Raw genomic sequence first — 26,104 nt, 5'->3', positions numbered from 1 at the left:
ACAAGCATAAATACCCAGCTGTCTAAAATCCTTGTAGAAGAGTTGTGTCCATGGGAGTGGCAGGTAGCCATGTTGCATTGGTAAACATTTTGAGTCGTTGGAGTTGTGCCTAATTACACCACCAATGAATTTATCTCAATATCTTGGCATTAGAGGCAGATTCTACAATTTTACCAGACAGGACAGCACTTGCATTAACAAAGTAGTTTTCATGTACTGTCATTAACTCGATACCCTGAACAGAAAACAAATGAGAATAAAGAACAGTTTCTAGGGTGACTCATGTTACCCAAATAAAAGAGGTGAAAAATTCCCAAACAGCACAGTGCATGAACTCTACTGCTTAGTGTGCTGTGTATTTGTATGTCTGCAAAACATCTTAGTTTTAGGGAACAATCTATCAAACAGGATGGAATGTCTGTTTCGCAACATAATTATGTAATTAACAGAGCTATTTTAAAAACCACCACATTTTTAACATTCCTTTTATCTATTCCTAACATTCTAGGATTCAACTGTCTTAAATCCAGCTCTGTTTATAAAAATCAATAGATTTTTGTAAAGTTAACAACTATATAAAACTAATAAATAATACTACAAAAGAACATGGAATGACTTAAACCCAACAAGCGTGGAAAGCTACATTCCTGTAATTACCCTCCTACAACTGTGATTTAAAACAAGGAGTGGGAGGCATGTAGTAGAGAGAAAGAGACAAAGAGAGAGAAGGAGAGAAAACTATGGTTTTGAATCATGTAGAACTGTATACAGGGTCTTTGTGATTAGGTCAAACTAATTTTCATTTGTGACTTGATTTTGAACCCAGCTAGTGTTCCAACTCACCGCAGCTCCTTGACCTGAGTGAAAAGGGCCTTTTTTTTTTTTTTTTTAAGTGACTAGTGGTTTTGGTGCCAAATTTGAGACATCTTTAAGAGATTGGATTTTACAGAAGAGTTGAACTCACGCCCTCTGAAAATCAGGTCTCTTTAATGTGTATTGAATTGGGCAACCAAAATTTGAGATCCCCAAATTACTTTGAAAATTTAGGCGCAGGTATAAAGGTGATGTATGTAAGTGACATCCTGTGAAGGCAAATTCTACCTTAAAAATCTACTAAAATTATAATGTTAACAAAACACAACCATTACAAAAACAGGAAATGGCAGATGCATCTATTTGAAACAATTCATTGTGTTATGGAGAGACAAAGTCCTTTTTGTAAATTGCTGTTTTTGTTATTTAAATCGGTAAGGCCGGTACCAAAGAATCTTTATTATTTAAAATTATAATTCAAATTAGAAAATACCCCCAAGAAATTTTCATTCATATATATGCAAATAAACTACTTGAATTCTTATACTGCAGATTTAACTGAATTGCTGCATCTTAAATCAAGTGACTGGGAAGTTATCAAATGATCTCTACTCCATGTATAATAGTTCTGATTATTCCATTCTCATCTTTCCAGCAAATGCTTTGGGGTACAACTAGAATCTTCCTAAGGAGGGGGCTCAGGTTACCTGCCAATTTCCTCACTTCTCTTTGCAGAGCAGGCCTGGAAGTGGAAGAGGTGGAGGAAGCAGTGAAAAGAGATGGTGGCCTGGCGTTCTAGGAAGCGGGGAGCTGGTTCCAGGGAGTCCTGGGGGCCGGAGCCCCTGGAAGAGCTGCCACCCCTGCTCTGGTATGTGCTGGACACTGACAGCTTCAATTGCTGCTTCTTCCCCATCTCCAAGGATCGGCCCTGACTCCAGGTGAGAGAGATTTTTGTGCTTCAGTTTCCCCCATCTGTAAAATGGGTGTAATGTTACTGACCTCCTTTGCACTTAGAGATCTACAAATGAAGCGCACTAGGTATTGATGTTATTATTATTATTAAATGGAAGTTTATCAGAGAAGGTGACACAAGTGCCAATTTATTAAACATTGGTGAAAGGTGGAATTGGACAGTCTCACTTAAGTGTTCAAGTTTGGAAAATGGGTTCACAGACCTAGAGGAGGACAAGTATCTGTTATTACAAATAAACATGTGTTCTCTATAATATAGGATATGTGTCTGACCTTGTATCTACAAGGAAAGCCATTTAAGTCAGCCATAAATTTTTACATTCATACGCTGTATCCAAACGCTAATATTTCACAAGATGCTACCTACCTATATTACATATCCCCTTCCCCATGAGCTATTATTGACTGTTAAAACTGTTAGTTTTAAGCACTTAAGAGTGGTGGAATCTGTACTAAGGGCAAAGACCAGTATAATCAGTATACAGTCTAAGCCTTGGAGGAGAGCAGATATAGTAATGTATGTATATATAAGTGTGTGTGCTATTTTTAAAAAGTGTATTAAAGATAATGACTGTTTTGCCTGCATGAAGTGGTGTTTGCTGGGCAGACATATGCACCAGCTAGCACAGAGATGAAATTTCCTCCCCTGATAGCACTGCATATGCTGACCTTCCATCACAGCTGAGGGATGCTACCAGTTTTACATTGTACAGGGTGAGATGAAGAGAGACATTCCCCTCTTTAACTGCACTCTCCACATAGAACTAAAGTTTTATTCACCCACCTGAAATGGTCCCCTGAAAATATCTTCATCGTCAGATAAACACAAAGAAACTGACAGGAGCTTTTTCTAAGGGAGAATAAAAGGAAAACTCTGCAGTCCAAATTCTCCCTTCAGACACCCCACTGCAATTGCACAGATTTCAGTGGGGTTGCACGAGTGTGATAAAGAGCAGAATTTGGTTCTGAAATTTTAGTGTCCACCATGTTCTTCTACAGATAGAGATGATTCACCAACCTCACCAAATTACTCCCAATTTAACCATAGCAGTCCCATATTATGTGGCAACACCTGTATTTATTCTTTTGATTTATAACAAAAATAAACACATACGAGTTGGCAGTCATGACCTGAGACAGTCTGACAAGATATAATAGCCTCTCAAAAATTAGAATTATGATGGAGAAACAATGCTTAATTACAGTAACAATATATAGCACCCTAGGAGCTGACTTGGAAATAGGAAAATAAATAGTTTAGTGCATAAGCTTTTGGTTCCAGGCTAGTCAGCTGTTCGCAGCTTAGTGATAATGCAAATTGCACTAGCTTTCCACATTGACAAATCTACATTAGGGTTAAAGAATTAATTTTTAAAGCCACTCTGGATCCCCCTGACTACCTGCAAAGGAGGCCTTATTAAATAGGTTAGAATGATGAGTCAAACAAAAATCTTAGCCCTTTCAGGACAACAGCTCCATCAAGTAAGCTCCTCCAGTTTATTCATCAGTCTGAATAGGGCAGAACCTTCTGAACAACTTAATTAGGCAGACAAGCCGAGTCACTGCTTTTCAGCAAGAGCCCACTTGTGGAGGAATCAATACATCTTTCCCAATTTATCATAAATGCTGAACATTAAACAAACACAATGAGAACTTTCTCACTTCATCATTATTGAACACCCTTGCATTCTACCAGCATAAAAATTATATAAAAGGGAGTGTTTGCTATTTGATGCCTCGGAGAGAAGTGTTTCTAACTGCATATCAGTATGAAGCTGTGAGAATTGGTAAAGTCACCACAGAAGCTTTCCATCAGTCTACAGTGACAAATTTAGCATTTCAATGCTGGGATAATGTAGACATTTTCCATGTTCTCTTATCCAGTATGTTCTCAGCAAAGTAACACAGAGTGCATTAATGGTCTATGGAGAGCACAATGGACCAAATTTTCAGCTAAAGGTGCTACCGTTGCATGTTCACCTTTGCATTCGACATGACACATGTGTGTTTGGTGTATGCAAATAGCAAGCTGCACATCCAAATCAGGCAACCGGGCAACCAATAGTTCATTACTCAAATGCAAAGTGGGTGAACATCTGCTTTAGCTTTGAAACTCTTGTATGAAAGATGCCATAGAAGCGCAACTGGAAAATAAGGGCACATCAAATAAGAAGCTATAGCTGAAATTATGACCCAGTAGCTCCAGAACCATTTATGGGAATAATTTTACTGGCCTTCCACCACATAGGCTGGGAAAATTCTATCCTCATTTATACCTGTGAAATACTAGTGACTTCAATGGAGTTGCTTAGATGTAACCCCACAGAGAGAACCGTGCAAACAGTCACCCGTTCTAAAGGCCAGTACTATCTCAGTCCCCATGAGAATACATCCATACTAATCACAAGGCATTATTACATGGTCATCTATTATAAAGGCCAGAAAAATAACTGCCTCCAAGTTACTGATATTATCATGTCCCACAGTATGCATTTGAGACTAGTTCTGAGGCAAGAATGGAGAGTGAAATATATGGGAGAGTGCTATGGCATGGAAATAAGATTTGGGGAAATCAATACATGGAACAGAAACAATTAATAACATAGTCCTGGTAACCATATTTTTTCCTTATGATAAATCCCACTTCCCTGGACCAAATGATTCAGCACATTTTTATGACACAGGTTACATAACCAAACAGTTTGAAAGCACTGGCAGAACTATTCACTTTCCAACAGTCTTATTTTTTACTGCATAGTTCTTTATATTTCCAGTTAAAAAGACAATGAAAACCTCTTTACCATTGTCAAACAGAATACATGAATTTCATCAGTCACTTCACAAGGGACTGAATATCATTTCAACGTATCTTGCTCTGAGAAATCTCCCATGACCTATTCAGAACCTTCAGAAAACCTATTTTTGCCCCAATTTACACTACTACAGTATAGTGTAGTACAGGACAGATACTACCCTATTTCTATACTGTCCTCTCCAATCCCGCACCTCCAGGGGAGCCAGTGTTCTTCTAGTGGAGGAAAAACTAGACATGCTGTACTCAAATTCACCAATGCAGCTCTTAAGCGAACAATATTTTACAGGTCTATGGCACCTTTCTACCAAAGGATTCCCAAGTGTTTAAAAACAGAGCATTAGTGAAACCCAGGCACCTCTGCAGGGAGACGTGTGCACAACATGATACATAACATATAAGACCCACAATTGTACACTAGTCAGCTAGAATGCTGCAATTCCTACTCCAGCTGGCTAAAAACAGCTTGCAGACTTGTTTCCCTTTTTCTGAATTACTCTTATTCTTGTCTCGAGGGGCTAAGACACTGAATTTTCTTTCCTCTCCTATCATTAAATATGCATGACTACTTCAAAACTAGTGCTCAGCTCCTTACTTAGCCTTACTTGGCAGTTTGTTAGCAGCCCCAGGGAACAGTGTGAGCTTTGCTGTAACAGTAAAGTTGATCAAATATCATGTGTATAATGACCAGCAGGATGGGAAGCCTTAGAAAGATAAAGGATCCCACCTCACTTGCAAGCCCAACCTCTGACACTGTTACCCCTGCAGAAGGGCTCTGGAACTATGTACTATGTATACCATTATACAGCAACCCAATGAAAGGAGGGCAGTAGCTACAGCCTTGTGAGAAGGTTTAAAAACCTCCTAGCGACTTGCTTGGCCCTCAGTCTTGCCTACATTATAAAATTACACTGCTTTAACTCGAAGTGTTAGTACCAATAATACATAGTAATATTTCAAATGGAGTTAGTTAAACCAATGCTGTGGGGACACTAATTTCATTGTAGCTTAAATTTAATCAGAAATAAGCCTGGTCCCTTGTTTAAACCAAAATAAAAGGGCCCACACAGCCTTTTGCACCAGTTTAACAAAACAAGCTTAAAAAACAAATTTCAGACAAGGCCTGAATATAAGTATGTCCATGTCAAGATAGCAGTATGTTGGTTTTTCGCGGAGGGCGGGGGCAGAATGGGGAGGAGGAGCAATGAGAAATAATCTGGAAGTGAATTTAGGAGCAAGGCTACAAACAGGGCCAGCGCAACCCATTAGGTGACCTAGGCAGTCGCCGAGGGCACTACAATTTGGGGGGCAGCGACCGCGGCGGTATTTTGGCGGCAGGACCTTCCCCTGCCTCTGTGGGGGGCGGCATTTCGGGGCGGGACCTTCCGCCGCCTGGGGCGGCAGAAAAGCTGGCGGCGCTCCTGGCTACAAACACACACAAAGCTATCCTTGTGGCAAAGATCTGTCAATATTCTACATCCTAGAGTTGCATGAAAAAAAAACAATCAAAAGACTGACTTAGCCTCTGATTAAGGCAAAACTCCAGCAGAAGGAATATACTGAAGCCTGAGACATGGACATAAGCTAAAAACATCTGAAACGAGAATAGTATATAGAACTTGTGCAAGAGTCACTGCGTCATTTTTATTGTATGCACAACCGTCAATTAATTATGTTTTGTTTCATTTTATTTAAATGTATTTTACAAATGCCTTTCAAGCCGGCCTCTAACTGGACTTCTCACCTGTGGAGCTAGCTTTTCTGAGTGCCCCTACACAGCTAGTTTAGATTCTAGAATATGTTTCTTCACTGCCGGCAAGGAGAGGAAGAGAACACTGATCGTTTGAATGATTTAATATCTCACATACTAGCAAATCTGTGCCTGAAAAATCTACAATTAAATTTGCTGTCTTGTGGTCTGAACATCGCTGATAATGGAACAAAGAAAAAAATAGGAAAAGGGGTTTAATGCAAAAATAAACAAACAAATCACATCACCCTAAGCGTGATGTTGGGGTTGGGACAAAAGAAATTCATTCTCTTTCATCATTCTCCGCACTAATGCAAAAGCTATGGACTTCCAAAACAGCTACACCAATAACCAGAGACAGAAGACACCTGGACCAAACTCCCATTCCTCCTTTGCAGACACAGAGGTTGCTTGACATGGCTGAACCACTGCGGCAATGCTATGCTAGGAGAGGCAGGATGCCATGAACATATGCAGGGATTCCATAAACCCTGTACACTATATTGTCCTTACTCTCATTAGAGCTACCAACATGATCATGCTCATCATGTCTCTTTGGAGACAAGATGGGGCTGGAGGATCTATCACTACACAGATCATCCAGTCCTTCCTACACAGCCCACATATAGTGTCCCTGGTATCCTGGCTGTGTGTGTGCGCATGTGCGCGCGAGTGAGAGTGTGGGATTTCCCCCCTTTGCCCTTGCACAGCTCCCATTGTCTAAATGACTATCAGGAAGCCAGATCTGGACCTGTTTTCAAACTGCAGCCTGCAAGGTTCTCCTGCCATATGCAACATACTTGAGGATGTCACTAACACCACATACATGGCCAGGCTCTGCAGTCATTGTGCAGGCAAGACTTGTATTGAGAAACAAAAAACCTTGACTCCTAGATTTTTTGAAGCACCATGCCAGATTTTAACATATGATTCCTATAGTCACATGGTTAAACCCCATTCTGTTTTTCATGGTACTAGCGAACTACTCCTAAATTAAATTAAAGTAATTTCTCAAATATCAGAACTCACAGCACAAGAGGGGCTGAGTAGAGGCACACATCAACAATTAAATTTCTTGAAGTAATGAATTTAAGAAATTGGTTTCCAAACGAAATGTGATGTGAGCAGTAGAATGTTTTAAAACCACAAATTTTATAATTATAGGCTGTACCAAATATTTTCCCTACTAGTTTTGATCAAGCCAACTCTATGTAGCTCAAAACAAACATGTGAGAAATATCTCCAGGGCACCCTTACTTTCTACAAATTTCACTGCTGTGCCAAATGAAATGGAATCGAGGGCTGGCTCCAGAAATCTACTAAAATGTTACATCACCACCCGCTTAACATAGCAGCCATCACTAGAACAGACTTGTGTACTCATTTCAGTAAAGAAATGTTTTATAGATATTACAGCAAAGGTCAGCTATTTCTTCCCTCTCGCCTACACCCTTCCCTTCATTTGTTTGTAGAAACACTGTTAAGGGCTGACTCCACAGCCATTGTGTACACAACAAACTCTCACTGACTTTAATGGGAGCTAAGGGCAACTGCGGCCTGTAGGAATACACCCTGGATGCCTGATCCTTGAAGTCAGCAGGAGCCCAGGGCAGCACATGACCAAGTTGGCCCTTAGAGGAAGAACTTCAAAAAAATAGAAGGAGAAGCTGTTTGGGTTGGGGGAAGAGAATGATTGGAAGGGAGGAGAAAACATTAAAAAAGAGGAAGAAAAGATAGGAGGGAAAGGTTGTTATGAGGGATTATAAATGAATGAGATCTGTCAGGATGCAGAAGATCATAGAATTTTGGGGTTGGAAGGGACTTCAGGACGTCATCTAGTCCAACCCTCTGCTCAAAGCAGGACCAATCCAACTAATCATCCCAGCCAGCGCTTTGTCAAGCCTGACCTTAAGATAAGGGTCTACAAAAATATTTTGCCCTCTGTAGTGAAATCTGTGTGTGTCTGTGCGCACACATGCACATATATTAGGTGGAGGAGACAAGAGTAAGACCAGCAGAGGCTCAGGTTTGAACACAAACCCTCTCCAGGTAGGTCTTTACTACTTGTGTGACAGATATTGCAATTTCCTTTATTATCCTTGACAAAACTTTCATGAATTAAGCTTAATTATCACAGACCTGGCCTACACTAGAAAATTAGGTCAGTTTAACTATGTCGGCCAGAGGTGTGCAAAATCCATGGTGTAGTTAAGCGGACCTTAGTCCCCATGCAGACAGTGCGTGGGGAGGTGATTTACTTATGCTGATGGGAGAATCCCTCCTGTTGGTATAAGAAGTGTTTACACTGAAGTGCTACAGCAGTGCAGCTGTGCCACTGTAGAGTTTTAAGTGTAGACAAGCCCTTACGTGTTCACTGTATTAAAGTTTCAAATGTTTATGTTTATTGTGGGATTGTATGTAACAATTCTAGGAGAAGACATGATCAATGTAAACCTGGGGAAGTGGGACTATTTTAAACGATGTTCCAGACAAGCATGAACTTTTAAAGTTAAGTGGGTTTTCCAGGAAATCTCTAGGGGAAAGTGTATGCAAATGTAGCCCCTCCGCTTATGCAACAACTCAGCCTTTCAAAGCTTCACCGTGAGGAAGGGACCTTTGGCTGATGATTACCTGTTATATGAGGATAAGATCAAAGGCCCAAACTGTATAAAGGAGAGACTCACAAATTCATGAGCGTTCTTGTTCTGAAAAAAAAAAGTGTTATGAACTTGTAACCACAGAAGAACCCCTGTGTGGGGTTTGAAGGACTGACTCCTACTAGAGCCCTTGCGGGAGTTGGGGTGATCTCTGGTAAGCTTATTAGATGAGTGTAGGTTCTTTTTTTGTTTTAATATGTTTTCTCTGTAATGTTTTCACCTTAAGAATAAACTTGCTTGCTTAGGAAAGCTGGACGGTACCTTATAACTGTAAGTAATTATGCTGTTTATAGCCTCTGAGGGGAAAGCAAAGCAGGCCTCCTTAGGTAGTCTGATTTGCTGGGGAAGTCACAGTGGAGGCAGGGAACTGGGCAGTCTGGACCACCCCTGCCCAAAAGAGTTAACAGCGAAGGATACAGGAGCGTAAAAGTGGGTGCACTTGCTGGGCCACAGAAGGAAAATACAGGTGCAGTTGCCCTGAACTGTGAAATCTTGGGTTCCAGTTTAACCAAAACTGACACAGACCTGGTAAAAAATTCTGGATGCACATATCTTGCACACAGTTTTACAAGCAGTAAACTCAGAAATAAAATAATAAATAAATAATTTACTTTAAAAAAGTACAAACCATACAGACACACCTATGTTTCACCAGTTTCCCAAGCTCTTGGTAAACACAACTCTCATATCTTTCCCTTTTGAACTAAACAGGCTCAGCTACAATTAACTAACTCTCAGTTTTGAATGCCTCTCTAAGTTATCTTTGAGCAGTACAGTGAAGTACCCTCTGCAGCCCTGTTGTCCAGTTTGGTGGGTTAGTGATACCATGGGGGGTAGAATGAAGCCAGGCTTTGGGGTCCTGTTCCACCTGTCATATCCTCTCTCCTATGCCTCTTCTCCAAGTTTTTGGACAAACTGCAATGAATTTACCTTACATCTAAATTTCAAACAGTGTTAGACAAATGTCAGTCTGGATTTGACTTGGTTGAAGGGTTATTTCTTGGATTCTTCCCTACTGGTGCAATGAGTTGAAATTTGCACTTCCTTGCATTTCCAGGGCAGCTGCCGCCAAGGGAAGGAGAACAGGCAGCGATATTACCATTGCCATCCCCTGGACTAAATCAGCACAAATCACTGATGTTCTTTATTCCAGCAGTGAATGAACTAAATCCAACTCCAACAATTTCACAATAATTCTGAGCTCAAGCACTTTCTCTCCTTCTGTAACTGAAAGATTACACAGCACTTCTTAAAACTAAAAGATAAAACAGCAATACAAGGATACATGAATATTGCCTAGTGAAAAGGATGGGTCAGAGGTATCAGACTGTAATTCACTTGTATCGAACTGGTCTTATGACTTCATAAAAACGTAACCACCTGTTATGCTGTTATTTGGGGGAGAGTGTATCTATTTTCAGTGATAGCCTTTGCACTGATATCCATCCCCAAGTATGACATGTAACACCATGGTAACATAAACAGTGTAGCTGCTTGAGAAAGTTAAATTATAAATAGCAATGTATAGCCCATGAGGTCTTGGAAATAAACTAACTTGAAAAATTAATACAGCGGGTCTTATCTTGCTCCAATTAAAGTCAATGACAAAAAAGTTCCACTGACTTTAATAAGTATCAATATCAAGTACAATATTAAAGATAAATGATAAGGTGTCTTTGAGAACGAGTCAGGTTACATATATCCACACCACACAATTCACTGTGCCTAACTACAAGAGAGATTATTTTAAATATACCTGGTTCTTAAAGTGATTTGTATTCACAAATTATCAACAAAAAATCTGATTAGGTGTTTGTTACCCAGAATGATACCAGGTAACATTCTTAACACTACAATTATCATTGTTTTAAAATTTCTGGCAAACATGTTGTTTTGTTTCACTTGGTGCTGTGGCATGCTAATAGTGTTTCAAATAAAGTGGCATATTCAAACTCAGATTAATATTATGCTTCCAAATAATTTTGATATAAAAATGTAAACAAAATAGGTATAACCACACACAGTGCTGAGTCCTGTATATACTGATCTTCACTGAATGAGTGTCAATCAGGCAATTGAGTAAATGTTGGCTAAAAAAAAGTGCTTTATACTGGACTGGCATTGTCAGATAATTATTTTGTTATTTATTGTGAAAAATAATGATTCAAAGCCAACAACACAAGGTCATCAGTTGTGCAATATCATTTAGCCTATGCTGAAACAAAACCAAGAACTAATATGATGGAAATGAAACAAAAGACATTCAGCTTTACTACATTATTGCATCTAAGTACAGAAAACAATCTGTACTTTCATAGTGCTTAAATGTTCTCAAATTATGGTACTGAGGAGCAATCAATCTTAAAACAAACAGAGGAAAACATCTAGAGACTTTTGATTGTTCTGCAGATAAAATGTACGAACCTCTTGCTAGATTAAGGCCCCAATCCTGCATACATTTATGCACTTGAATAATCCCATTTACCTCAAATGGGCCACTCGTGGTTAAAGTTAGGTAAAATGCTATAAGATTCCCACAAAAGGCTCAACTACAACAACAAAATAGGAAATATGGTAATTGTTAGGGTTTCAGATCAGAAAGAAAGAAAATCTTAGCAAGAATAAGGAAAAGGGGGGGAGGGGAAGACAACATCTGAAGGAAAAAGAATTTAAATTTTCCTGATTGAAGTCATTGAGGCTGCTGCAATGCAAATAAAATAAAATAAAATAAATAAATAAATAAATAAATAAAAGTTCAGCCACAATCCCACAGGAGACATCTGGAGGAAGTGAGAAAGATTTTCTAATAAAATCATTGAAACTGCAGTTTTATAATTTGGTACCCTGCAAAATTCAGAACATGCTCTAAACGTAAAGACTACATTTTTGTACATTTCTGGGGATTCAGAATTGGTCAGTCACCCGTTAACTGAAACCAGGGAGAAAAATGAACCAAGACGACAACTTAAAGGAATAAAATCTAGCGTTGGATTAAGAGTTGTGTGTATAAAATCTTATTCTAGTAGAAATTAGGTGTACGTTGCCTCTAAAAATGTGATCCAAAGCCCACTAAGATAAATGGGTCTTTTAAGTGACTTCCATCGGATTTGAATCAGGCCTTAAATGTTTGCTGTATTTCTTCACAGTTTTGGTGATATGTCTGACTGAATTTTGCTTTTTTCTACCATCCCCAAACAAACTGGGACTGAGCATTTAAGATATTTGGGGATAAGTAAAATGACAGTATTTGACACAGTATTTGTGACATTTGTTATATGTAACATGAGGGAAGAGTTTGTAACTTTCTGGAGGACACTTTAGCTCCAAGTTAAATTTGTGTATTTTCTTAGCTGCATCTAGACTGAAATATTGAAGAGCATTTTAGAAATAAAAGTCAGGTTTAACATACTTCAGATCAGATGATAGTCCTAATCACAATAATAATTAGCATCTGCATTGTACCTTTCACCTTAACAGCCCATTGCAAACTTTGATAAGTAAATGTTACCTACTTCACAGGGACACTGTAAGTATTATTCTTCCCATTCTATAGTTGGGAAAAGTGAGGCACAGAGACATTGAGAGATTTGCCCAAGGTCAGATTGAGAGACAGTGTCAGAGCTGGGATCAGAAGCAAAGAGCTGCTGGCTCATAGTTCTGAGCCTAGACCACATTATTCTCTCACGTGATATGTCTGGGCTTCAGCAATCATACAGAATATGATACCTTGGCAAATAACCTCCCGGTACAACAGCTGCTAACTAGTTAATTCCTAATTTAAATCTAGTTACGTGCCAGTTCACATACAGTATAGTTTATTTTATCTTGATAGTAACAATAGTTCCACTGACATCCTGGAAAACACTGGGTCAGATATTCAGTGCTGTAAAACAGCACAGCTCCACTGGATTCAGTGAAGATGCATTGATTTAAACCAGTTGAGGATGTGGCCCAGTGTCCCCAATTCGATAATACATTGTACAGCAAACAATACAATAGTCAGCCTTCACCATCTGCTGGGCTAGCTCTAAGTAGGCACTGGTAATTTCAGCTAAAGACAGTTGATCATCATGGTTTACATTTGTAGTCAAATGAAAGGGGCTGTATTCTGTTCTCTGTAAGTGAAGCTACTCAGGATTTTTACACTGATGTAAATTAGATGAGAATATGTCTCAACGGTGCGTACATCAGTGAGAAACAGTTTCACAGCTTTAGGGCAATAACGAATATAGAATTCTTAAGTCTACATTGAAGGGGCCATTGGATCACAGCAAAGCTGCAATGGATGACACATTCTGCTCTATAGGACTTTTTACATTGCTATAAGAAGGATGCTCAATGTCAAGATCAAGGTGGTAAATGTTACTAACTGTACTGTTGGTCAACGTGAATGCTGCTAAGTTGTGGGGGAACCAGGAAAGTAGAAGCCCAAAGGGCTAGAGAAATTGCAAATAATAGCGTACTGCTTTTTTATGTTTTTTCCTTATAGTTAATAAATGAGTTTTTCTTTTCCATACATAGGGATGTAAAGCCAAGGTTCATGCCTCATCCAAAATTATGGAGTATAACTAAAGAGCCAGTTTGCATATGCAGATCAACTATTCCCATGCCAACAGTATATTAGTGTCTAGCATGACAGCTAAATCTTTGTTTTAAGTGTTCAGATATTCAGGATGGAATAGCTACAATGTCTGCATGTATTCCAGCAACCACAACTGACTCAGCTATAGAAAGACAGCTTGGGGAACATGTTTGTCAGTCCACCAGTCACACAGAGGATGCTGGATGAATCAGTCAATGACAAAACCATTGGTTATAGGGCTATATGATCATCTAGACAGAATATTTTGTCAAGGAGAAAACAATTCCTAACTGATGTTATCTATATTAAAACCTGCCAGACCAACTTGAATACATTCCCTCACACAGGCTGAGGGAAACATAACTATCTCATCCCTTTGGAGGCCAGCACCCTAGTCACTTAGATCAGCCCAGGCACGGGGTATAGTTAGACTAGGAGGGATTTAGGAAATATGATTGGGTTTGGAAGGACAGAAGGGATCACTTACAGCTCTACAGAACCTGATGAGCTAACGTGGTATTTAGTTTACCAGCTGGAGAACCCAGGGAAGAAAACAAGGCTGACTCAGGGAGCAGGAAAGGGCTTCACAGATCTGCTGCTATATTGTGATGTACTTGGCGCATAAACAATAATAAAGACACTTGGTGAAGGTACTTTGGTGGACTCTCTGTGCTGGTTAATTCACCCAGAGGCTTACCAGCCAGGGTTTCCAGGAGCAAACCTGTTCATATGGCTATTGCAGAAATTTTTTCCTTCCAAAAACTTAAAGATCTTACTCCACTTTAAGACCTATAATTGCCTAATATTTTAGTTTTAAATTAAGAAGATTATCATCTAGAGTCTGACAAAATGCATCCAAAAGTGCGGTATTTCCAGCATTCCAGCTCAAAAACAGATTAGGAAATTAGACTGTAGCAAGGGAGAATGTACTTATCAAAGCCAACATTTTCAAACTTCAGAGCTTAAAGTTATGCATCTACATCCATCCATAGTTAGAAACCTAAATAAGAGAAGCCTGATTTTCAGAGGTGTTGGTCACTGGCCATTCCCATTAACTTAGATAGGAGCTGCATGTGCTCAGCACCTCTGAAAATTGGGCTAAGGGGCTAAAACCCTTAAGTTAAGGCACTCAAAATTAGAGGCTACTTTTGAAAATATAGGCCTTACCCTCTCCGTGCCTTAGTTTCCCCATCTGTAATACAGGTCTAATAAATACTAACCTACCTCGCAGAGCTCTTGAGAAAACCAAAATGTATAGAGTGGTCTAGAGCTCTTTGGATAAAAGGTACAATAAGTGCAAAGTATTAATTGGCAGCTCTTCCTGTGTAAGGACTGCAGGATTGGGCTCTAAATTATGTCAGACCAAATCTTCCAATCAAAAGTGTTAACCTTTTTGCTTTTTAAAGCTAAAGGACTTCAACACTGAAAGAAATACCCATTGTTCTCCATCCATCCCAAGTGTATTTTTATTATAATTTACATGTGTGTGTGTTATAGGGAGAGCTGCTCAGCTAACATCTAATCTTTTCCACTGACAAGTTCTTATTAACTCAATACATTTTTCAATTAATCATCATAGAATTTTCCAGTAACACCTTTGTTTTCTTTTACAGTATTGGGTTGAAGTGTGAAATGGGGCTGAAGTGTAAAAGAAGAATTATTTTTGATCTTCTATTTGCAGAAGAGTTCAGCTCTGATATGACATCTGTTCCGCACTGTTCTACTTCTCCCCAGTTCTATAGGTGGCTTGAGTGAGGCTACAGAGCGCTCAAGTGTAAAGCAGGCCAGTCGTTCTCTTCCCCCTTTAAAACACGTCCCTCCTGGCTTCTAATCATTTCTTCTAAACTACTAGACTATAAATAAAAATAAAACAAAAACATCTATAGCTATTATGAGAAGTCAATTTATTTCAGGCTTTTTCCAGGACCTATATAGTAGTAGCTTCACATGCTTTAGATGTTATATGGTTACAACTGTTCTCCCTAACTTGTAATCTTCAAGGTCAATCTGAGGTCATGTTCTAATGAAGGCCTTGTGATGTAAGCAGATATAACTGACCATGAGATATCAGATCAGATCTGCTTGTCCAAGTGATTCTTTTACAATTCTTTCTTTTGGAGAGTAAAAAGATGTATACAGGGAAGGCCAGGAGAGTTTGTAGATCAGTAATTAGCCATTAATTCATTTCTGCCAAGCACATCAGTGCTTCAGCAGATTAATATGCAGAAAGAAGATAACGATTGTGAGCCAGGTTCTGTTGAGCAATGATGATGAACAAATCTCTTCCCATTTCAATTCAAAAACTGCTGCAAGATCCTTTGAGGAAATCACAATAAGATAATGGAAACATGATAGTCTCTCCATAGCTAAGGCTTCAGTCAGGCTTCATTATAAGCTTTGATTTCTACCCCCTATAACTTGGTATGAAAACTGCCAGTCTTACTGTGTAGGATAAGAATAATTTTTCTGCAAAGTCTGAAGAATGTGGTCAGACTGTTTTTGAGTTACAGGTCATTAAAAATGAACCTAATTTGAAAATCTGACATGTATCTAATGTTTATTTGCTCTCCTCTGGCTTACAAACAACTTGTTACAATCCATTCAAATGTTCTATTTAATTACATCTCTTTGAAAACACATGCATAGGTTATATTTGAAAAAAAGACTAAACAATTATTGATTATTTTATTCATTAGTAATGATTACAGTATTGCCCCCTGGTGGGTGATTATAGTTTAGAGAAAAAGAAAGTGTCCTTCTATACAGTACTTAACAACCATAACAGAGATTTTCCCTTAGAAAGATCATGTAATAGAAAGAAGCCAGTGGTTTTGGAGCTAAAGTTCCCAACCCAGCAAATAATTATGCATGTACATAAGTACTGTCAGCTACTTCTCTGTGCATACAAACACATCCCCAAATAGTTTCTGACAGCCTTAAATGTCTCTGTCTGACATGCTAAAAAAACCTGCTCTTTGTACACAGAGCAATCAGCAGACTACAAAATCTCTTCAGCAGGCCCGCTGACAGTAGTTCCGGGCCCCAATGCAGAACAGTCAACGGGCCCCCACGCACGCGCAAGCCATGGTCACGGTCCGCCTGACATTTGGGCGGTGCTGCACCTGCGCTGCTGGTGCCCAGCGTGCTGCTGGCTGCACTGCTGGGAGCCCTCTTTCAGCACAGCCAGGGCTTCCATATGCCTGCCCAGTAGGGTTGCCAACTGTCTAATCACCCAAAGACCCTTGCCCTGCCTCTGTCCCGCCCCTTCCCTGAGACCACGCCCCTGCCCCGCCCCTTCTCCAAGGGCCCGCCCCTGCTCACTCCATTCCCCCTCCCTCTGCCCCACGCTCACTCACTTTCACCAGGTTGGGGCAGGGGTTTGGGGTGCGGGAGGGGGTGCGAGGTGCAGGCTCTGGGAAGGAGTTTGGATGTGGGAGGGGGTACAGGGTGCGGGCTCTGGGAGGGAATTTAGGTGCAGGAGGGGGTGCGGGCTCTGGGAGGGAGTTTGGGTGCAGGATATGGGCTCTAAGCTGGGGCAGGGGGTTGGGGTGCAGGAGGGGGTAGGGGACCAGCACTTACCTCGGCCAGCTCCCGAAAGCAACTGGCACACCCCTCTAGCAGCAGCTCCTAGGCGGGGAGCCAGGGGGTCTCCGCACGTTGCTGCCCACAGGCACCTCCCTCAGAGCTCCCATTGGCCACAGTTCCCAGCCAATAGGAGCTGCAGAGTTGGCACTCGGGGCGGGGGCAGTGCGCGGAGACTCCCTTCCCTGGGGCCGCAGGGACATGCTGGCTGCTTTCGGGAGCGGTGTGGAGCAAGGGCGAGCAGGAAGCCTGCCTTAGCCCTGCTGCGCTGCCGACAGTGGCGGCCCCCGGGCCCTTTTAAATCGCCCGGGCCTCTGAGCAATTGCCCCCCCTGTCGGCGGGCCTGCTCTTCAGGGTTAGATGTCCACAAGCTCCTTAGACTGCAAATATAGGTTGTCACCAAACAAAACTGATTGTTCAAATATTTCTATGTAAACAGTACATATTGGGGGGAAAAAAACTAATATTTGGATGTCTGGAAACATGACAGACACTTTTCATGATTACTTCTATTTGGAAGCTCTAAAATCCTGACTCACTAAAACTTAAAACTATTTTATTCACTGGGAATTTCTTCAGAATAAGAAGTTTAAGATCTGGTGATAGCCTGTTCTCTGGAAAATACTGAGGATGACTCACTTTGTTTTACATTTGGCTTCAAAACGTTGGTGAGATATGACTTCACATTTTTCTAATAACATTTTATACAATTAATAACTCAATCTTCCAAACTGGAAGGAAATGGTTGCTGGCTCCCATTTCCTTGCAGAGCAATCTCTCCCCAGACATTGCTCAGAAAATTATCAGAGATCCAAGGCTTCACCTGTTGGCCTTGCTCCTCACATTATGCACGTTCACACCCCCACCCCCGCCATACTGTCCAGTTTGCTCAACATTTTCGGATAATGTAGCTGGAAGGTATTAAAGTCACATGATATTTTCTACACAGAAAAAAGACAGGAATTATGATCTGGTATGGAGCACAAACCTTTCTGAATCTTTTTACTATCTGCAGGCAAAACACACTTCAGCTGTTTAGGAACAGTTTTCTGAGTGACTTTATGTAGGATCCTGTAGTATTTTCTCATATGATGTAATATAAATGTTCCTATTAGTTAAAATGAACAAATTAAAATGTAATGGGAAAGAAAATTGAGAGCTGGAATGGTTTGTTAATTGTAGCCTGGTTTTAAGATTGGAAATATGTTCAAAACAATTACTTCACGAGACTTTAGTTTCCTAATGTACTATTGAAAAGAAACTACTTTTGTAATTTGCAAGGTTTAAGACTGTCAACAGAGGGACTGGTTTTTAATTCCTCAAGCAAGCACTACAAGATGAGGAACCAGGATGACAGAATTGGCATGTGGTGGGCAATTGCATTATGAGGGCTCGTCAGACATCATTTATATTTTGGTTAAATTTGCAAAGTCTTGCCTGTAGTTGTGTTTATCCTGGGAAAGCAGTCCAAGGGACGTTTCCCAGACTATTACTTAGGTAATTAGACAGTTTCCAATGAAATATTTGAAAACAATCCTAGACTCATGGTAACTGACATGCAGTTCTCTCTGTGGGTATGTCTGCAATTAAACACCCTGATTGGCCCTTGTCAGCTGACTCATGCTTGGGCTGTGGGGCTGCAAAACTGCAATGTAGACATTTGGGCTCAGGCAGGAGCCCAAGCTCTGGGACACCACAAGGGGGAGGGTCCCAGAGCCCAGGCTTCAGCCCAAGCCCAAACATCTAAACTGCAATTTTACTGCCCCAGTCTGTGTCAGCTGACATAGGTCAGCCACAGGTGTTTAATTGCAGTGTGGACATATCCTGTAATGACTTGACTGTGACATTTAGCGACAGCCTTAAAGGTGGAGGAGGAGGGCATGGAGCCATAGTATTCTGGCAAGAGCTCAGGGAAGGATTGAGCTTTGTGGTATACAGAGCAAATGTGCAAAGATGTACTTTTCTCCCCTGGACTTTACCTTGTATCCTTGCACAAAAGCCAGGAATAATCTGGCCCTTAGGGCAAAATATATACTTGGTAATATTTCAGTTAATGGCAATATTAACCAATATTAAATTGTATCCTTGGGAATGTTTTAATTGCTAAGAAATATTAAGGAACTAATGCCACAGATGTATAGAAAAAACTCCCACTGACATTACTGTGTGTTTTTTCTTGCGTAAGAATGAATCTCAAACTGCTTTGAACCAGGGTATCAATCTTCAATGGCATCAATAAGCAACTGACTGTCTAAGTAGACTAACTGGAGTAGTTATGGGGAAGCTACTATGTATGGCAGAGCCCTTCCAGAATACGTTCTTCATAAGGACCTAGATATGGGACAGTATAATTCTTGGTCGGTGGCTCAGACTCCAAAATAAAATTTAAGGGGCTAACTCTTACATTCTATACTTTGGTGAATCTACTGTTCGTTTCAATGGAAGATTTGTCTTTTAAAGGACAACAGGAGTTGGCCCCAGCACACCTGATACCAGAAGGTCTAAACCTGAAATTAGCACTGCCCTGTTATTTTGAGATGTATCAATTTTTGAGTCTAAATGACATTTTCCCTTGAAATAATATCCAGGACCTAATAATCAAAGGAGCATTGAAATAGCTGCTGCATTTGTCTGTGCAGATTTACTTCTGTACAAATCAGGTAGACATTTAACTACTTGATTTAAACACACAATTCCATTTTCACACACAAATTATATTTATTTGTACATACAAAATTATGCACACAAATGTAGAAGCTGTTTTTGAAAATCTGACCCTAAGGGATTTGGATTAAATTGCTTACATAATATGGATAAAACCCAGCCCTTAATTTACCTATTGTGCCTGGGTATTTCCATACATATGGTTATGGAATAATTCACTTTTCGGAGATCACCACAATACAATATGTAGGCCTGGCTTGACATGAGTAATTGTCATAGGTGAGGCTTTATTTTTTGGGAGACAGGATTAGAAAGTAAATGGATCAGCAGCCTGGAAACAAAATGTCTGTACTAGCTACAGTAAGGGGGAACCATTTACAATGGACAAGATAAGCTGGTAATGTAAAGACGACGTAAAGAGTAAATTGTGCATGGACAGTGCATGGACAAAGCATGCTGTATAGGGATTGGTTCCTACAAGCAACCAAGCCAATTTCAAAACATGTAATGCAATGGTATAGTAAATGCAATGCAAGGTGTAAATCTATATAAAGGAAGAGGTTTGCTGTGTACCTTTGAAAGTGCGGTTTGCCTTATACCCACCTCCTATGCTTGAGCTTGATCTACTCAGTGTAGCTTTGCTGTATGACAAATAAAGGAAACTGAGTGACGAGACTGGAGTCGAACTGAGTTCTTGGGAACTGAGTGGAAAAGGTCTCAGGGGAACCCCAACACAACACTGAAGAGTGAGGAAGGAGTCTTCTTTTTCATTCATGTTATGAGAGAGTTTTATGCATGGATAATTAGTAGGTCAGTACTAAAAGAAACCCTCAAAACAAAACAACAGCCACGGAAAAGTCTCTTTGGAGACAGAACATTTCATGATTTCATGTATAAAGTGCATAGGCTCATAGCCAGAACTTTCAAATGGGGAAAGGAACAGTGCAATAGGATTATTAGTAAGGAAAAGGGCACAAAACAAAACAAAGCCCTACCAAAACAAGACACTCTACTGCACACACTTCACTTCCTAGAGAGAAGATATGAGAATGAACACATGAAAGGTGTCAGTCACACTGCTTAATACGCTACAGGATGGTGCTCAGATACTACGGTAATGAGAGAGGTATAAGAACCTCTACAGAATAGAAAAGAGAAAACCAAGCTCTTGTGTAAGAAAGAAAGGCTGAATTTTTCAACTAGTTACTAGTTATCCTAACCCTACAAGGTGCTGCACACCCTCAATTCCCACTGAATCCCACAGGATTTGAGGGCAATAAACACCTTGCAGGAGGTAGTTAGACCTCTCTGAATCTAGTTCCAAAATGTTTCTTAGCTCTCATGAGTGCACCTATCCACAATGCATCACTTTGGAAGTAGACATTCTGTCAGTAATGTGGCGCCCAGTACGTCCCTCGGCCAGCGCCGCTTCCAGCAGCTCCCATTTGCCTGGAGCAGCGAACTGCGGCCACTGGGAGCTGCGATCGGCCGAACCGGTGGATGAGGCAGGTAAACAAACCTGCCCGGCCCAGCCAGCCAGGGGCTTTCCCTGTTTCCCTGCGGAACAAGTTTGGGAACCACTGCTCTAGTTCATTGTGTAATTAACAAGTGAAATACCCATCATGCCCATCTCCCTTCTCTGTCACTGACATCTCTCAGCTGTGGTTATCAGATGAAATAATGGATGACTTAACACCAGAGAATAATCTGCAGCAAGAGTGAGCATCCTAAATAATTCGGTGCATATCATAGAGGACAAAAGATTTTCAACCTAATCTTGCTCACCTGAGTCTCCCTGTACAGAATGTGACCCGTCCTTATTTTTTTATATTATTTATTTGTATTACCATAGTGCCAAGGAGCCTTAGTTATGGACCAGGAGCCCTTTGTGCTATGTGCTGTACAAACTTTATCAGGGGTTTTGATTTTCTCTCCACGCTACAATGCTATGTAACATTAATTTTTAAAAGGAAAAGGAACTTGTTTCCTTTTTGAACACATACCTAACTGCTATTAATTCACTGTGATAGTTTGAGGGCAGCTTGAGTTCAAAGAAGTTTGGCTTTGACAAACTGCTTCTTCCAATAAAATAATAGATTGGACAAGTTAAGAGCTATAGTACAACATGACAGCTTATTCTATCAATTTCTTCTTTGAAACAATTGTTGCAGCTGACACAAATATGTGAGAACAGGAGAATTATTACCTTGGAACATATACATATGGCTTTCTGATGTTCCTGGTCCCACAGAAGTCAGTTTGGCCATTGACTTCTACGGGCGCAGGACTGGACCCCTATGACAAAACCAAATCTGAAATTCATCAGTTTAAAAATATTACTTTAATTTGCCAGTTCTGTAGATCTGTAGGTGTATCCCCAAGTGACTGTATACAGATGTGTGTGCTTACTGACATAACAGGGACTCTACCGTAGTATACATGGGGGGGGAAGGTTATCCATAATGGGTAGCAAAATATTAATCTGAAAGTAATCATTTAAACAAATAACATAATGGACACTTTGATCTGTAAAGTAAATGTATTTTGTGACCATCTTTTATATTTTAACATGGAATGCTTACAATACCTTTTGGGAACACTTTGTATGTAATAATATTTAATAATCAAATATTGCATTCCGATACCGAAGAGGTATTATCTTTAAGGGCTAAATCCTACATTCCTAGACTACCCCAAGCTCTCTTTGACTGCAGTGGGAGTTTGTAGAGTGCAAGAAATGCAGGACTAGCTACAAATGTGCTATTGTCTGTACATTTTACTGCATAAATACCAAAAGCACAAACATTACACATCATTGAAGTCTAGCAGATTTCCAGAAATGTAAAGACAATGCAGTGCTACATTTAAACTATGTGATACAAATTCACTGCAATAAAATCACTATAGTATTAGTATTCCCATTGCCTTTATATACATTTCTGCACCAAGCAGAGAGGGGGATGGGGGAATGAAAGCCTGCAGGAAAAGAAATGTATTCAAAGCGCCCTCCTGTGGCCCAGAAAGGTCTTAGAAACCAAATAGTCTGCCACACTGATGAAAGCAAAAGTAGAAAAAAGAAACTTTTCTGAGTGTGGTTGTTTGCAAAAAAAATATGTTATGCACATTCAGATTTTGACTGACCTGAAGAGGCACCGTCAAATGTCTGGGGCTGTTAGACAAGGGATTGATATTTGTCAGACTTTCAAAACAGTATCTCCTCTCTTCTTTTAGTGTTCACCTCAGCAACATAAAGAACTAATAAAGCAGCATCTAATACTTTTATTTGTGTGTGGCATTGTGCAACGGAAAGCTCCATCACCAATATACTCACATATGTATGCATTAGCAGGCCTCTAGCTGTCTAGCTATTTCTTACACTTACAAACACACACTCACTATATATCTATATATGTATGTATAAAAAATCTATTACATACACATATTTTGATATGTATACCTTGCCATAAATGTGCATGATATTTTACAGGCAAATAAAAAACACAATGTCCATGACCCAGAGAGTTTAGTCTGATTGATAGAAAGCAATGTGACTTTAAAATACCTTTTTCAATACTAAAAGCGTATTGATTAATAATTTTATCAGAGACCTACACACTACAATCGTGAAGTTTAAGGCCATTTTTATTAACAATGATGTAAGGGAGATTTTTAAGTCTAAAGAAGGAAGGTTTTCATGTATTTAGAAGTTGGGTTTATTGGACAAATGCTTTATCAGATTCTAGATCTCAACACACATCAACCCTTTCAAAAAGTTTGATTTCTAAATTTTTACAGCTAATACCTCGATGACAGTGAATTCACTACACTTACATAAGATTTCCTTATTTTGCAATGGAAATATGCTTCGCTACACCAATTACAACAGGAAAGAGTTCATTGTACAAAGAAAAATGACCAGTAAAATAAACACAGAATAACTAATGTTTTTCTAACCTCCTTTTGAGCCATCATTCGGGAGGGAGAGGGGGAGGACAAATAAGTTAATGCACTATAAGCATTATTAGTGAATGCACCTACCTCTTCAACTGTCAAAGGCATACAGATCCGGTACTCCTTCAAGAGCATATTTCTGCTGCAAACCAGCAAAGCTGGAGAAGAGTGGCTATTTCTGCACTCTGATCACGGCAAAAACAAAACCACAAAAAATGAATCAAGCCCCTGGTCGAGTGTGTACTTGACAATGTGTTCAAAAGACCCCAACGCTATCATCCAGGAGGGATGACCCAGCAAGAAGAAAAACCAATACAACTGCTCCTTTCTTCCAGTTCTTCCTCCTTCAAACTGAGATCATGTGAATTTCACACATACATACACACAAAGACGTCTCAAACATCAAATGCGATCTTTAAAGTCAAAGACATCCGCTGGAAATGTATTAAAACAACAGTTCCTTTTCAGCTATATCAAGACATGCCTGGAGAAACCAAAAAAAACCACAACCAGCCTAAAATATTAATGTCACCAGCAGCAGCACATTGGAGCAGTGGCAGCAGCAAGGATGAGATGCTTACTTCCAAGACAAAGGCTTTATAACGTTTCCTTTACAGGCTGATAAACAAGGCTCCCTCTTCCTCTCTGTATTACAGCTGCTATTATGCACGCACCAGTTCTGCACTGTGGGGGAGAGACTGGGTCTGCTGCCTGATATTTCCCAACACACACACCTTTGATCCTTCCTGGGGCTTGGGTTTCCCCCAGCACAGCTGTGTGTGTGAGTTGTAGCTAGCAGAACTGAGTCGTCTCTGCAGCAGCAGCTTCAGCTCGGGTCTGAGTGTGTGTCTGACATCAGCAGCCACAGCAGGAAGGATGGCCCCATCCGGCCAATGGGGATATGGCACAGCAAAGAATGTGGAGGATTTAAACAAAACAGCATGTCTCTCCTAGAGTGCCAGCAGCCAGCCAGGAAAGTGAAGGAAGCTTGCAAGTGGACAGCAGAGAGAAATGAAATCCAAAGGCACAACTGGCTTTATTTTATTGCAGAATCAATTTGGGTCATAGAGGAATGCGTAACTAGGAGTAGTGGGATGAAACTGAACCTTGGGAAATTGGGAGGAACTTCCCATCAGCAAAAGCTATTTAGGCTGTGGAATTGTCTCCCCAGGGGAGTAAAGGAAATCCCTATGCTTGTCAGATTTAAAAATAAGACTGTACAAAACACTGGAAAATGTTCTGTAAGTAGAGTCCCGCACTGGCAGAGAAACAGTAAGGCTTATCTAAAAGATCTGTTCAATCTCTAATTCCTATGCTTTACATTGTATTGTTACGGAAATATGGAATAATTCCATTTTACCTTTTCTTAGCATTTTTTAACTTCAAAACACTTTTCAGACATAGGATCCTGACTTCACTGAGACTGCCCAGCCTTGCCTTTGCTGAGTGATGGTTTGCAAGATCAGGCCCTATTATTATCAAAGAAACTACAAGATGGCCTTCAGGAATTGGTGCAATGAGCACAAAGGAGATATAATAAACACAGGATGTAGTAGCCTCACCCACTTCCCTTTTGGTTAATCCTTCATTATGTTTGCAGGCTTTTCAACTTGGCTACAACTGTTTTTCACGTCAGTCATCTAACTTAAAACAATCACATAGAAACATCAGTGAAAACATGTGCCTCAGTACTCCGTTAGCCATAATAGCAGATCCAATTTTAATAGGCACATTTTTCCATTGCTTGGGAAACAGCAATTAGCTAGTTAAGCCTTTAATTTGCCTGGTTTTTTTAAATGTGTTTTTCAGTGACGTTTAAGGGTGTAAAGCGAATGTTAATATATTAATTAATATGTTAATATTAACAGTAATGTTAGTGTGCACAAGTATCGGGGGTAGCCATGTTAGTCTGTAACCACAAAAACAAGGAGTCCAGTGGCACCTTAAAGACTAACAGATTTATTTAAGGTGCCACCGGACTCCACCACTTCTTCAGAAGTGGTCTTTTACCCACAAAAGCTTATGGCCAAATAAATCTGTTGGTCTTTAAGGTGCCACCGGACTCCTTGTTGTTAGCATGCATAAGAATCTCTTGAATTCTAATGCTGGCTGTGAAGCTGAATTACTGTGTGGCCTTAAATTCTGTACCTCAGTTTCCCCACCCATAAAATAGGAATAATAATACTTACTTATCTGTGAGAATAATCTGAAAATATAAAGTGCCATATAAGTGGTAAATAGTAGTGTAATATTTCTGCAATTCTGCATTTTAATGTAAACAATTTACAATATTTTAAAAAGTGTCGCAACATCAGGTTTAT

The 26,104-nt window shown here is 40.0% G+C and overlaps 1 protein-coding gene across 1 annotated transcript in view; it reads right to left on the bottom strand.

Moving 5' to 3' along the window:
* The window catches only part of PITPNC1 (phosphatidylinositol transfer protein cytoplasmic 1), a 176,097-nt gene extending 151,471 nt beyond the window's left edge, over nucleotides 1-24,626 (bottom strand). The window contains exon 1 of the mRNA XM_054048012.1: nucleotides 23,871-24,626. Within this exon, the coding sequence (XP_053903987.1) occupies nucleotides 23,871-23,918 (48 nt within the window). The 5' untranslated portion in view covers nucleotides 23,919-24,626. The remainder of the gene's footprint in view (nucleotides 1-23,870) is intronic.
* Between the last annotated feature and the right edge of the window lie 1,478 nt (nucleotides 24,627-26,104).

The sequence above is a fragment of the Malaclemys terrapin genome, chromosome 13 (assembly GCF_027887155.1).
Source record: "Malaclemys terrapin pileata isolate rMalTer1 chromosome 13, rMalTer1.hap1, whole genome shotgun sequence".
NCBI lineage: Eukaryota > Metazoa > Chordata > Testudines > Emydidae > Malaclemys > Malaclemys terrapin.
The sequence above is the reverse complement of the archived record's forward strand: the minus strand, read 5'-3'. Positions and strand labels throughout refer to the sequence as shown.